Genomic DNA, 15,215 nt, shown 5'->3' on the forward strand with positions numbered 1-15,215 from the left:
CACTGCTAGCATTACACGAGCCATGGGGAAGGCTATGTCTTGTACAGTGCACAGCCCAGCCTAGTGGAGCAGGTGATACCACTCAAGAGTCAGACCATGGCCTAGCAAAGAAGTTGATGTGCTCCTGGTGATGAAAGAGCCCTCCCAGGCACTGCCAGACTCTTCCTCCCTCCCTTCCACGCAGCGCTGTGGTCAGCCAGCCACAAAGCCTGCCAGGAGAGAGATGTGGGAGCAGATGGGATCATCCCTCCTGCCACCGTGGGACGTTTGTAAAAAAACAGCTTACAGCTGAGAAGCCATGAATAATGACTTTTTACGAAGTGCTTTAAATTCTGGGCAAAAAGCCAAGTGTATGGAATAAGACAGAATGTCAACTTGTCTAAGAAAGGAATGTTTCAATATGTGTTTAGAGCGAAGCAGTCACATGGTCCATTTAAATAATGACAAGTCATATGGAGAATACTATGAGAGAACAAGTTTTAAGGATACATGGTGATACATCCAAGGAAATTCTCTTCAAGGTCTATCAGCAACTAGTTTATGCCCCAACAATTTGGAACTGTTTGAAATAATGACCGCCTTTCAGCTTGTTTGGGCTGCACTGTGAAATGACAAAAAGCAGCACCCAATTTTCGTTCCCTGCGCCGCCGGGTTAGTTTGCATTGCTGTTTACACGCCTTCCTCCCAGGACAGCTGTCTTTTCCTACCACCTCACCAAAAGATGGGGTTTGGAGAGCTGTGCTTGGAGGAGCCACCGCTCAGCTGCAGATGTTCGCTCTCCTCCAGCCCCTGCTTGTGGGCGCCGCTCCGCCTGCTGGGCGTTTCGTTGCCACCGACTGCCACCTGGTGGCCGCGCGGCGCCTTGCTCGGCTCCTAGTAAGACACAGAGACCCCCCTTGTGTCTTACCGGGTCTTTTCCTTGCTATTACCATTCCCCATTCTTGCTTATTCCCCAGGTCCTTCAAGAATGACGAAAAGATGCAGTATGTGAATACTGTACAGAAAGTAAGCAAAGCAATTGTCATGCACTGTAGCAGCAGCAACAAAGTGGTAAGTTATAAATGGGCACACGCTGCAACCAAAGCCTCTCGCAGGAAGTGGAAAGGTTCCCATGGGCTTTAAATCGGATCTGCATTGTTTTATAGGACATAACAAAAGATGCTGCGGTCCATTATTTCAAAGTGTCTCACCAAGAACCAATTTTAACATGTGTCCAGACACTGACTTCTATTCATAGACTTTGCTTTACCACAGAAACCTCTCTTGTCTTGGAACACAGAAATATTATCCCTGTTGAATATAGCCAACATATGCTTTGCGAAAAAGAAATTGTAATTACCTGGTCTCTGACTGTATCCCCACAGAACAGGAAACCAAAGAAAGGCAGCTGGGAAGCAATGTGGAGTCTCCTGGGAATAAAATCTGCAGACTGCACCACCAGTTGATACTTAAAATGACAGCTAAAACCAAAATATGGAAGTGTTGGGTTTTACATTTCGGACTTACATAAAGGGAAAATTGGATCTTGTGACCTCTTCCTCTCGAGAGCGTTTTCATTTTCAGGAACTCTCTGGCCGTGAACTCCTTCCTACTCTCATGTCAACAGCAGCTCTTCACCCATCTGCAATTCCTTTTGACCTGTTTTCAGTGAGTGACAGGGACTGCCCTATCAGAAACCCATACCTGACATGAGTCATCTAGAAAACTGGTGGCAGCCATATAAATACAACATCTCTTCCAGTCACAGCTTGGAATAAACCCAGATTTATTTCACATCTATCCTCCCTGTTTTAAGAGAAAAACATGTTGAAGGAGAGTTCTTTAAAGATATGAAAATGAAAACAGGCGAGAAAAATAGATGACAAAATCCCTTATTTGTTAAGACTAAAAATACTGCAGAAAACAAACAGTAAAATGTCTAAAAGTAACCAGAGCGGTAATGTGCTACCACAAGTCAGGTAAAGCCAGACAATGCTTACCAAAACTTTCTGCCTGAATGCAATGTGAAGTTTAACTGCATACAAAAAATCATTGCTTTCCAAAGGCTCAGAGCTACAGCCATTGTTTCCCACACCTCCTTTCTCTCCCATGTTTGTTTTACAATCCAGAAGTAACCTAAACTTACACAGACTTTTTCTCCTGTAATCATTTGAAATGTTCCCCCGGACTATTTGTTGCAGGAGTTAAGGTATTATTGAGATCAAACAACATAAAATCCTTAGAGCTGTAAAAATACAGGATTTCCTGCCTTAGAGCTACTAAAGCCTCCTCTTTAATTCCACTAAGGAAGCACAGAACTATGATAAAACCACATGCCCTGGGACTGGAAAAAGCAACGAGCATCTGTGTCAAGAATACAGTGTATGGTATGGCTGGAAGGTACCAGGAATGTTCACTTTGATGCGTAACAACAAAAATCCCATCTACCATTTAGTTTTAGAAAGGTCCATGTTTAAAAAGCAACTGTTTGCAGACAACGCGTCAGGTAAAACTTATCTTCAATTTGCTCTGAGGCAACATTTTCCTACTAGCTATATATAGATGGTAACTTCCTTTTCAAAACCTAGAAAAACAAATGAAAAAAGTACAGAGGTTAGGTTGTGTGCACGTCTAATGCTACAAATCATTTGCCCCTTGGTCAGAGTTTCCTAGGTCGCCCTGCTGAGATGGAAAGAAAAGGATGTGGCCACGTACGCTGCATCAGAGCAGCCCCCACGCCACTGCGTGCTCCCCTGGCCTCCGGGGGCACGCGCATCATGGGAACAAAAAGACAGAGAAGGACAACTGGCACTCCTGCGAACAAAGAGCAAGTCAAAAGGTGGGAAGCAGGAGCAGAGTGGAAAGCTGACGGTCTTTGAGGCAGAACTGGGGGGGCTAGGAGGTGAAAGCGTAGCAAAGCCTGAGTGTGAGAGTCTCAACGGGGAGAGGCAGCGTATCCAGTGCGGATGTGGGGGAGAGCACAAACATCCTGCACGGGAAAGCAGCAGAACGGGCACGGTGGCTGTGGAAGGAGGAAGGAAGGGAAATTCCCAGTTAGGGCGCTGGGCGGAGACGGCTGTCAGTTGTGAGAGCAGGAGAGGGCTTCACAGGATGTCACGGGAGAGGGTACGAACAAAATTACCACCTACCGAGAAGGTCAGAGAGCATGAGAACGTAGCGCTGATCAGATGGAGGTTTGGTTTACACACACAGATCTGAGCAATTTCCGTCAAGCTGCAAGAGTAAACAGATTTTCAAATCAGATTGTTACAACCCCGTATTGTTTGACGTGTAACAGGGCCATTACACCGCCAGCGATTCCAGTAATCCAGCAACTTCTGTTTGAGCTGAAACATGTACACAGACATCCATCCGTGCCAAAATAGTTCAGGTCATAGCAGCCCTGCTTTGTTCTTCGCTGATTGCTTACTCTTTGCTTGTGACCTCTGCAGTTACAATAGGAAGTGCGCCCATTTAATGTATGGCTCTGCCCGGGATGGCAACGAGGAGCTGGAAAGGGGCGAGTCAAGGAGGGTGTACGTGGAGAGGAGGATTTGCAGTTTGGATGAATTTGAGATGTGAACTTTCACAGGATAGGGAAGAAGAAAGAGAAAGGAAGTTTCATGGAGAGCAAAGTAGATCAAGAGAGCTTGTTCTGAATAGGAAGGTGGTAAAAAGACAACATAGTACTTCGTGTTCTTGTTCTAGAAGTTGAAAGTGTTCCTGCAAACAGCCGCAGCTGTTATCTTTGAGTACTTCTGGCAACATTAGAACTGTTCAGACCAGAAAACCTGAAAAGTTTTTGGGAAAGGAAGATAAGAAGAACATGCCCACCGGTGCAGCCTCAGAGAACACAGAAATGGTCAAGAGGAAGAAGCTAATCTGCAAACAACGCCTTACACACACACAGACACTTTCAGTCTCAGACATCAGCTATGACAATCTCACTTTGTACCGGCCGTAATGCTAACTCTGCTTCCTGCACTGATTTCCTGTATAGGAGCTTAACTTCATTGTGAAGGAGCCAGAAACGTTAGGACACTGAATAAACTAAGTTTGGGAAACCAAGTATTTAAGATAACAGAATTTTGGCCTCTTTTACTGGTACTGGGAGTAGCCATTACCTTTAACAGTTCTTGTGGTCTGCTAATGCACACAGCATGTGACTCACAGTCTCTTTGAGTTGATGGCAGAGGCGCTTTACAGCGCTCCCCGTTGTGCTGTTTGTTTCACGTTTACCTTGTTCACTCGCTCCTGGCTTCTTCCCCTCCCATTAGTTACTGGGGAAACACTGTCGCTGTTGCAGGCAGTTCATAGACATCTCCACATGCAGCACAAAGTCAATTCAGAAAGTGATTTGCAAAATGCATCAGGTGGTTGTTACGCACTGCAAACCATTGGATATACCCATTCTCCATGTCTTTCAAACTATTTCTGGCATGACCACCCATCAATTTACTTCACATCAACTCTACTAAGCAAATCAAGTAGACAGTTAAACTCTACAGTGACTCTACAAGAAATCCTATTTACGCAGTTAAAACTACTTTTTTAATCTTATCAACTTATCTTTGCTAAGAAAGCAGCAAAGGTCTACTTACCCCAGTGGCTGTGCAACATGCCATGAAGCTTGATCCCATCAGTTCAGCCTCTCTCCAAAATGAGATTTTTATTTTCAAACCTGTCAATCTCCCTGCCTTTTCTTTAGGAGGATTCTCACTGCTTCTCCACCCATTTCAACCACATTTTCGCAGTATAATGTCTTTGCCATATACTTACAGATTCACCAGCAAAGGTGGGAGAGGAACAGGTGGCCACAAAGAACTTTAATAGCCACACGTGGAAGTAACCATTAGCCTCTGTTCAGCTGCTCACTCAGATCCCAGCTGAGGTAAGAATTTACATCTTCAGCCTCGGAGCCCCAGGTGGGGACGGCTCCCCTGCTGCCCAAGTCCCACAGGGGCTCCCCACGGGGTGAAAGCTCAGGCCTCCAGAAGCACTCGGGTGCTCTGCGCTGAGCAGTTCGGGACAGCAAAGCACCTGGGTGCGATTAAGAGGTGGAGCAGGAAGCCAGGACAGACACAGTAACTGCTTTCTGTCAGGAGCTGGAGAAACAGCTCCATTCCATTCAGCTCCGCTACAAAGAGGAGCCCAGCACAAAGAGCGAGCTGTGATGACAGCCCATGGACCGTGCCCTAACAACTGCGCTTTGTGTGGGGAAAAAGAAGCGGGGGGAAGAGAATCTGACCTGCCGCTCCGCAGCAGGAATGCACGTTTCGGTGACCTCAAGACATTGCACAGATGTTTCATGTACTGCACCGCAACTCAGAGAAGAAACACTTATACTTGAGATTAAAATTCACTCATTTACACATTCTAAACTTTAAAGGAAGTGCAGCAGTCTGGTTCTGTGCTATACACAGCTTAAGTTCATTTGCTGCATTTAACTGGGTATGAATTTGAGAATCAGCTGCCAAGCACAGTAACGTTAACCCCAACATTGCAACTTCAAATGAATTAAAACCCATTCAATAACAAACTTTTGGAGCCCCAAATCACCTTTGTTTCTCTTAAGATACTGTCTTAAGGCTGTCTCTTAAGAAAACTCACAAGACTACTTTTATTTTTATCTATCAGACTTTGTCACCCTCATATGCAACTACTTTTTTTTTTTTTTTTTTTAATCTATCAGACTGTCACCCACAGAGCAGTAAGTGGGATACTTCCCGTCCCTTTATGGCCAAACAAGCTACCTAACGGCTGCATCTAACAGTACAGAAATGAAACATTTGGATAGTTTGAATAATTTAAAAAGTTTATGTACAATTTAGCTCTTCAGACAAACCCCGAAGAGCCGGAATGCTGCTCAACTGCCTAACAAAATTTATTGTTATTAAATAAAAGCAGACTGTTGTTGTTTTGTTTTGTTTTTAATGTCATTATTTTGCTCTATTACTTGAGCTGCAAAAAGCCAAGATGCTATTTTTTTTCCTGTAGAAATCCCTTTCCCCCTTCACCCAAAATACGTGTTGGATTATTAAAGACAGAACATAAGCAATGTTTAAATTGTTTTATTCTGAGCGAGGCTCTTTTTGGCTCAGCCATTTGAACTGTGCTCCAGCACTTCCCTTCGCAGTTTTGTTTCAAACCCAGAGAGGGCAGAACGGCGCACATCAACCACGGCAGAACATTTCAAGCGTTACAATAAACGACATCGCAGCAGAGATGCACTGGCAATTACTGTGAATGAACGACTCGGGCTGTCACAAATATGCCACCAACATGAAAAACAAACACAACGAGACAACATTTGATAAAGTTCTTTTAATGGAAAATGTAAAACCCCTTTCAACTTCAATGTACAAAGCATGTGTAACACTTGCACTTTTAACAAATTAAAGCAAGCCAATGTTTTAAAAAAATACATCATTGAATGTATATATGTATATATTTACATAGCATATTAAGTTTAATATTTAGCTTTAAAAGTTCACATAAATTTTACCAAAATGAGACAATTTTTAAATAAATTACACCTTTTGAAAACGTTTAATTGTACACTGAATAGCTTCAATAAAATACTGAAGTGTCTGTATTTAATATCTACTTTATATACTTTATATTTTACAAAGTTTACAATTATTTGGCAGTAATTTTCAGATTATGACATGACTGCTGTGCGGACTCAGCAAGATCCCAAATGCAGGCAATAGCTGGTGTTTGTGTCCTACTCTCACAGTAACTGTCTCAATGTAGTGAAAAATATCTGAATTATTTTAGCAAACTGTACAAGTCACATTTACATTTGATCAACAATATAGCATAGAATTTTGTGTTTTTTTCCAAAAATAAATACATCATCTTAAATCTTTGACATTTCACAAACTTCATGTACATTATAATACAGGACAGCAGAACGCTGCTTCATTGTTTGCAAGTCTAACACGTAATCACAGTGGCTGTGATATGAAGCTCTACCGTTGCAGTGTCATTAGCAAGTAAATACGATGACTATATTTTCTTGGCACTGATGGTTTGTGAAGCTTAAATTAGTGTGCATACTGTTCATATATTAGAAAAAAAATAACCTCCATTTGATGTTAACACAAAAAAGCAGAGAGCGCTTAGTTCTCTTCCATATCTTCCATTTCACTTTCATGAATCTTCAGCGCTCTCACCATTTCTTTAACTGCATGATACAAGATATTTTTAACCTGCAAGAACATCAGACATTTTAGTAAGGCTTACTCCTAAGGAACTCCGAAAAGTAACTACAGTTAGGACTAAGCTTAATGGATGTTAAAAAAAAAAAAAAAAAAAAAAAAAAAGGAAGGCTGAAGAATCAAGTCAGTGCAAAAGGAAACACCTTTTTACACATTTTAAAACATTATGTGAAATAAATAAATAGAAACAGCAATTCAAGGCAGAGTCATTTACACCCTGGCATTCATACTGCTGCTCATTGTTATTCTGTGTGAACAGCAGCGAGGAAGTAGCTCCACGCACTGCTCCGCATTTCAATGAGCCCGAGCATGCCCTGCCTTCACAACAGCTTCCAGAGCCGAATTCATTTCCTACCTGCAGTTTATCATCATAATTGATTTCTTCCTTTGACAGCCGCAGCTCCTGCGTTAAATGAAATGACTGTACAAGATGTTCTGGAGACACAAAGTCTTCAGTTACTTGAACGCAGCTGTGAAAATTTTGCACCTATCCAAAATAAAAATAAGAGTGATAATTAGTATTTTGGGGTTGTTCTTTGGCAGAGACACCTGAGAAAAGAGTGGGACTTGAGATCTCTAAAACCACGTACTTATCAGACTGAAGGATGCCTTTATACATTTTATATCGAGAGCAATTAAGCCTATTCGACTTAGGTAAGCTGGCTTCTGGTAGAAGACGCTGAACAGTAACACGTTTGTCAGTGCTCTAGCACTTCTTCCTGCAGTCAGCTCCCACATTTGTTCAGCATACCCTGATGTGCGATTCCCCCCTCTTAGCAGCTGTACAGGAACTGCTGCTGTGTAGCACTGCTGCGCAGCCACTGCCACAACACTGCGCAGGCACCACAGCCCGACTCAGCAGCAGCCCTGCCTGACAGACCTGGCTCCTTGGGCCACTTGGCCACGCTGCAAGCTGCCACCAAACTCGGCCAGGCAGAACTTGCTGTGCTCACTGACAAGTAATTCCTGGTCAAAATATTTAAAAGGAAAAAAGAAGCCATGGATAAAGCAGCAGGTCCACAAAGGACAAAAATGCTTCTTTTTCCTTTAATGCTTCCTTTACTGATGAGAGGAACCTGCAGAGAGAAATGGACACCATCTCCTGCCACCAGGTCAGATCTGGAGGGCAAGAAAAGGGAAACTGCTTCCTGGTTGTGACCCATTGGCTCCTGTTCGTCTTATTCAGAAATAATATTCGTTACCATGATTCACCCTCAAACCTCTACAAATTACACCACTTCTGTGGCATGTCAGAAACCTCCCTTCCCCAAGTTCTAACAGCTGCTCACCAAGTTGTGCAACATCAATTCTGCAAACTTAGCAAAGCTCTGGGGAGTGGGGAGGGGTGCCTCTGCTACTGGAGCAAACAACAATCCCACCCTGCTCATTACTGATACAGCTCCCAGATTTTAAGCTTGCATCTAGTAACATCCAGATTTTTTTAATGTGGTGTCTGAAGTTTCTCTTGTGCTGCCTGACGTTCAAACCTTCATGGCCTACACAGCTGAGGACACAGCACTTTATTTTGAAATTATTTTCTTTTTCAGAAACACTGCCAGAGTCTGACTTTGTAAGGTGGCTTACCCCTTTACAGGCGAAATCCTAGAGATTAACATGCAGCTTGATGCTAGCATTGCACATCAGGCTTCTGCAACCTCATACTCATCAGGAAAGACAAGGCAGTAGAGTTTCCTTCTGTGTATGCATCAGAAGTGAAGCAATCCAGGAACTGAAGAGGGCTTGTTGATGCCACATGGCCTCAACTTCCAGAGAGCAAAAAAGCCACGGTGAGGGAAGAGCTGCAGAGGTGCCGCCACGAGGCGCTCGGGGAGTTTCCTAGAGCTTCAGGTGAAACGTCTGAGCTCTGTGCAGACGGGTGGCTGGCTCCAGCCCCCTCTCCTCCCTCGCAGGCTTTTCACCTGTTTCAAGTCCATACCTGCCCTTGTTTTGCTTTTCACCCCATGCAAATCCCACACAGCTCGTTCACTTTCTCCTCACTGAGGCAGGATGTTACCAATTCCATCTCGCTGCCTCCCTTCATCACAGAGCTGACAGGATTCGCTGCTGTCACATCATTCATTTTGCTGTGCCTTAAACCTTCCCAGCCAGTGCCTGTCTTATCGGTCTTTGGGGGAAGACAGATCTCACCTTGCCTGTCTGGTGCTTAACATGGGAATGCCCCGCTGACAGCCCCCAGGCAGTTCTGCTTACACGGATTGAGAATGCCAACCGCTATCATGACACACTCATAAATATGTTTAGCAACGATTCCCCTGAGGTTCGCAGGGCGAGGACTACAACACTCCCACGACTGTGCCAGTTGCAGTTGAGCTGAGAGCGCGGCTTCACCCTCAGCCCACGTGAAGCAGAGATTTCCCTGCAGGGCGCAGGAGATGGGTGAGCATCTGAACAGCCCCAGACCTCAGCCGGGCTGGAGGAAAGGGCGGTCCAACCCCTGCCTCCCTCCTGTCCTCACGCTGTGCATCAGCCATTTCCTGCACGGCCGGACCCCAGGGCTAGCACGCAGCCCGGCAGCTCTGCATACGCAGCTCCCAGGCCCTTCGCATACCTGCTTATCCTAATATCTCCAGGATGTCCTATTACCTGCAGCATGTTATTTTGCAATATATAATTCCGCTGTTAATCAAGATAATACAGTTATAAAAAACAACATTATAATAACCTGTTCTACTAAAGCAATTTTTGCATTTAGTCTGAACAACACATTTCCACCACTGACTCAAGTCTTGCTATCTTTCAATTTATCACTAAAATATTTTGCAAATTTGGGTAAGAATCGCCAAATTAAAACCAAGGAGGACATCTCTGGCGGAAGGCTGCGATACAGGCTGACCCAGAATGGAGCTGCAGAAAGAGCACGTCCTTCAAAAGAACAAGAACAAAGGTGGTTTTTTAGCTAAGAATGTTTGCAGGAGAGCTGAGGGCTCGTTTGTTGCAAGCACTGGAGAAAGAATGAGACCCCGATCTTAGCAAAGCAGAGGACACTTCTGAGCTCCTCTACCTGTACAGCCAAGGAGACAAAAACCTACAGAGAAACACTCAAGGTACATTAAAGGGAAGCATCCATACAGAGGGGAGTCCAACACTACACCCTAAATCCCCCCACCTTTTTTTTTTTCAGAAAGCAAGAGGAATTGTTTATGCTACTATAAAATACTAACGACAAGTTACTTTAAGCCAGATGTGAATCCACAGAAGCTGGAAAGAAAAAAGGAGATATAAAAAAACCTAAACCTCCCCCACATTAAGAGCGGTAAAATTCTAGACCAGCACATCGGAATAAGTATGAGACAACAAACCTAACAGGTTCCAGGCTAAAAGTGTCTGACTACACCACACAGTGATCACAGGCAACTGGGCTCCCTAGCTCCACACATTGCCCTTATTTCCTCTGTTCCACAACATTACAGATGAGCAAATAAAAATGCTAATTTACCACCAAATTTACTATCAACTGTCATCCAGTTTTAGTCATTAAGCATTCATGATATGCATGTAAATCTGAAACGCTTAACATGTAAACCTAAAATGCTTAACATGTAAACTTAACCTGGTATGTATTCTTGTTCAGACTTATTTTAAGTGTTTAAATGTGCTTTGTATATATGAAGTGTTGGTGCTGCTCCCTAAGGTCAGTATTTATGCATCTCTATAGAGAAAGAGTACTGTACATGTACATGAAAGAACACGATGCTTTCATTTCCTCCTACGTGGCAGATTCACAGGAACTTACTGAAGATGAAAAGGTTCTCAGCTTCACCCACTACGGTTTTAAAAACACCATGTTATTAACTCCTTGGTGCCAGAAGCTAGAGCATTACCACTTCAAAAGCAATTTGGAGTTTGAAGCCAACGAGATAAAGATAACAGTGGTCTTATTTTTGGCCCTGAAACCTGCAAACTCTAGGGAAGCCTGGAACTGTCCCACAACTTCATGTTTTATATTCTGCATACCTTATATAAATGCCTCATGCTATGTAAAACAATTTTCCTAGTATGTTTATGATTTTCTGTGGGTTCCCTTTTCAGTCTATCTGGGATGATCTCCCTTGTTTCAAGAGATCAGAGTAAGGTTAATGGAGAACGCAACACAAATCCTACTGACTATGGGAATCCAAACTGCTTTAACCTGACAAGAGCTAAGAATATCAGCAACACCAGACATTCCTTCACCTTTTTGTAAGGGCTTAGAAAGTGCCAGCCACTGGAGACACGTCAAAGGGAAAGGCAGTTTACAACCCAGTATTTGGGGTTTGTCTGTTTGCTTGCTTGCTTCGTTTGTTTTTGGTGCAAACAAATCCACACAGATCATCCTGGGTTAACACAGCCAAGTGAAACTGAGTGATGAAGGAATCTAGTCTGGGTAAGATACCTGTTGCTTTCAACAGACAAGCAACTGCCATAGCCAGCAGACAGAGCAGGGACATGACACTTGTCATCACCACAACCCAGTCATCTTTTTGTCACGCAGAAAACCCCAGCGCTCTGGTCACTGTGACACAGCAAGCCACTGCTCCCTCTGTGCTCCGAAGAGCTGGAAGCTGATCTGCAGATCAGAAACCAAACTGTGGCGTCTTCAGAAAGGCCTCACCTCGCTTGAACCCAAGTGCAGATCACTGATGAATCTTTAATAACGAGATGGTTTACAACCCCTACTGCAGGGAGGGGATGTTCCTCATTCCTTGACTGTCAGCTACCTAAATAGTGGTGCTTGACAGCTGGCAAGGCAGCAAGAAAGCAGGTTCCCTTTCCTGTTTTAAAAGGACAAAATTCATATGGGGGAGGACAGACAGACAGACTGACTAGAACAATGTAAAAAAATCACATGTAAACAATCGTGCTTTCTTCCTCTTTCCACTAAAGAGGTGAAATTTGCAGACTGTGAGGAAAAAAAACAGTAACAAGATTTATGTGCAGGGAGGACTAAAGCTTGCTGCACAAATTCATAAAACTTCCTGTAAAACCGCTCTACTGGTAGTACTTTCTCTTAGAGAACTGAGAAAAAAAAATCAGCCAGCTCTGCCAAAGCAGAACCACTCCTGATGGCAAGAAAAGCTGCTGAAGGTACAGTGCTAACTCCTGGTGATTGATGTACCTTCTGTGGATAAAGGAACTCAATATGGTGCAGAAAACCAACACCCAAACCCTGTTGCATAACCATCTTGTTAACTATACACAAACTTTCTCTGCTATTCCCTGTAGCTGAAGGCAGAAAACAAGAGGACACTTGACATCTAGGTGTTTATCTTTTTGGGTTCCTTCCCCCTGCCTCTCCAGGGGTTAAGTTACCTTGGGTTTAGAAGAAGACAGGTTAACTTAATACTCTCCTAGCTAGCACCAGTTTATTTAGAAAGTTACTCATGAAATAAGAGAAAAAAGTAATAATGGTCTGATCATTTTTCATTTTAGAAGAAGAAATATACAGTATTTCAAATGTTTGAATTGTTTGTTAGTACTGGCTAGTTATCTATACAAACAGATAGAGCTTGTAACACATTCCTATACATTAACACTTACCAGTAAGAAAATCTAACCTGAAAATAAGTGCACGCTGTTTTTGAAAAAAGGTATTTGATGACATATATGTTATTTAATCCTTTATGTCTTTAAACCTGTGTATTTTACCTGATGAAGTGCTCCTGCTGGTAGAATAATAGCATCACCAAGGAACTGAATAACCGTACAGGTTTTTACTCCGTATTCTTCAAGAAGTCTTTGCCGAAGCTTTTTGTTCACATACCAACTCTGATCACGTATTGGATCATGCTCTGGTAAAACTTCTAAGCCTTGCTCTTTTGCTATCTGGAAGTACAGAAAGGATCCCAAGTTACTTTTATAAGAAGCTGAAACTTTTGCTACTTAAGTTGTACACGTACCTACGTATACTTAACTTACAAAGCTACAGTACTGCTCATGATGGACAGTGAAAAATAATAAATAAAAAAAACAACTTCCTGACAAAGCATTAGACTTAACCATCAACAGCCTTTTCTTATGAGGTTAATCACAAGGGAAAAAGTATTACCCTTAATCAATTGCTAACTGATGAATCACAGTGACTACAGGAAAAAAAAAAAACAAGAAAAAAAAAAAACATATATCCAATCCATCTGTCATGACTCCAGAAACAATTATCTCATGGAAAACATACATTTTTTATTCATAATAATGTTAAATATACTTAATTATGTGATGAAGGACTTGAAACTGTTCCTGTGTACTAATCACCTCTCTCCTGTACTAAATGAGTTACTGAGATTTTCTCTCTTATAAACAAAGTGGTCCCGTGGTCCATTCATCAATTGATCTGCAATTACGTATTTCAAAAATACCACCACAGCAAAAATAGAAGGCGGCATGAGATTCAGTTCTGGATACCGTGGCAAGCTCTGGTAGCAAATGACAAACCTAGTGACACAGCATCTTAAGTACTTCTTTCTGTTTCTACCTGTTGCTCCAAGAGTTCCACAGTGTCCCTTAATTGCTCTAAAGAAGAAACTCCGAATAATATGCATTGCCCACCCTTCCCTTGTGTTCACTCTTTTGTTCACCACAGCCACCCCCAGCTTTCTTGTCCAAACCTAAGAGCCACCACCTCTACTTTAGGAGCATCAAGTTTTTGAATATACAGAAAAGCCTGGATGTACAATTCATATTTTCCTGGCATTAGCTGTAATTTTGTTCTTTAGTGCTAATTTTTCCCCACAGTTCAGCTTGCCAAAGAGCGAATGTTTGAGTCACCAGAGGATGGAGGCCATGGGACTGAAATACAGGTTTACAGTCCAAGAGAATTTTTACTGCTAAATTTCCTATGCTTTTCCTGCTTGTGGTAGAAACGGTCTCCAGATCATTTATGGCCCCCTTTTGTTTACCCAGCTAAAACTCATCTAAATTACTGCCACAGCAGAAGACAGTTAAGATTTCTTTTGATGATTTCTTCCTTGAGCAACTGCTTCAGTTTTATATTGGCAATTTGAGGTCATCCATCAAGACCACCTTCTAGAATGTGAAAACTTGCTAAAAGCAGGGCTCAGAAAATCAATTCCAGTATGGTATCTCTAAATGTACTGACACTGATCGTTGCCAGTGACCAATGGTGACCATTGGTCTTACGTTGTAAGTAACGACCTGGGAGGTTCTAAGGTGGCTCTGACTTGTTCATCACACGCTGAATGAAGAGTAGAGTAACCTGTGCAGTAGGTCACGTTGTAGAATTTTGTCCTTGGGTACGTTATCCCCACTGCTTTCAAGTTCATTAAGAGACAAGGCAGTTTTTTTGTCTGAGCTAATGAAGATTGGTCCCTAAGAAGATCACTGGTTGTTGGACTGAAGGTTGTTTTTTTTGTTTTTAATAGGAAAATTCACAAATATTTCAGCATTTGGTAACACAAGCATTTGGGAAAAGCGTTATCATTTAAATGCTAATAAATAAGAATAACTTTTTAAAAAAAAAAAATTACATTAGAAAAGACTAAGAATAATCTCTATGTTCTCCTGAACCTTCGGACTACCTGTAACTCTTAAGACATGAGTACATACCACGTTATGTATTTCATTCATTGACTGATGCAGCAGTTGATTTTAATTTATGGATATAAAAGAGAGAATTTTGCTTCCACCCCTATGCTATGCAAGGTGGGAGGGTTTGGAGGTTTTGCCCCACACCCCCTTTAACAGTTACTTAAATTTTATAAACATCCACTGTAAATCTAACCTTTTGCAGAAATTCCCTTATCTTGTCAGCATCTTTGCCAGCGTAAATGTGCCATAAAGCACCAGGTAATTCACTTGAATCTTTCAACCGCTTCCTTAAGAGGTCATCCAAATCTTCTTCTTCAAACTTCTTCAGTACTCCTAGGATTTTACAAAAATATTTTTCAAGAGCGAGACAATGGAAGAACTGAAACAAAACATCTTTCCAAATTTGTCACGTGAGACTACGCAGATAGAAGTTTGGTGAACACAACAGAATGATCTTTTTGTTCATTTTCT

At 42.4% G+C, this 15,215-nt stretch overlaps 1 protein-coding gene across 3 annotated transcripts in view; it reads right to left on the reverse strand.

Annotated features, from left to right (window-relative positions):
• Nucleotides 1-5,898: 5,898 nt before the first annotated feature.
• JMJD1C (jumonji domain containing 1C) overlaps nucleotides 5,899-15,215 on the reverse strand; it is a 153,602-nt gene continuing 144,285 nt past the window's right edge. For all 3 annotated transcript variants that reach the window (XM_032190740.1, XM_032190741.1, XM_032190742.1), the window contains 4 exons: nucleotides 14,938-15,077; nucleotides 12,849-13,025; nucleotides 7,558-7,689; nucleotides 5,899-7,193 (listed from right to left, as the gene is read on the reverse strand). In XM_032190740.1, the coding sequence (XP_032046631.1) occupies nucleotides 7,104-7,193; nucleotides 7,558-7,689; nucleotides 12,849-13,025; nucleotides 14,938-15,077 (539 nt within the window). In that variant the 3' untranslated portion in view covers nucleotides 5,899-7,103. The remainder of the gene's footprint in view (nucleotides 7,194-7,557; nucleotides 7,690-12,848; nucleotides 13,026-14,937; nucleotides 15,078-15,215) is intronic.

Source organism: Aythya fuligula, chromosome 7 (assembly GCF_009819795.1).
Source record: "Aythya fuligula isolate bAytFul2 chromosome 7, bAytFul2.pri, whole genome shotgun sequence".
Lineage (NCBI taxonomy): Eukaryota > Metazoa > Chordata > Aves > Anseriformes > Anatidae > Aythya > Aythya fuligula.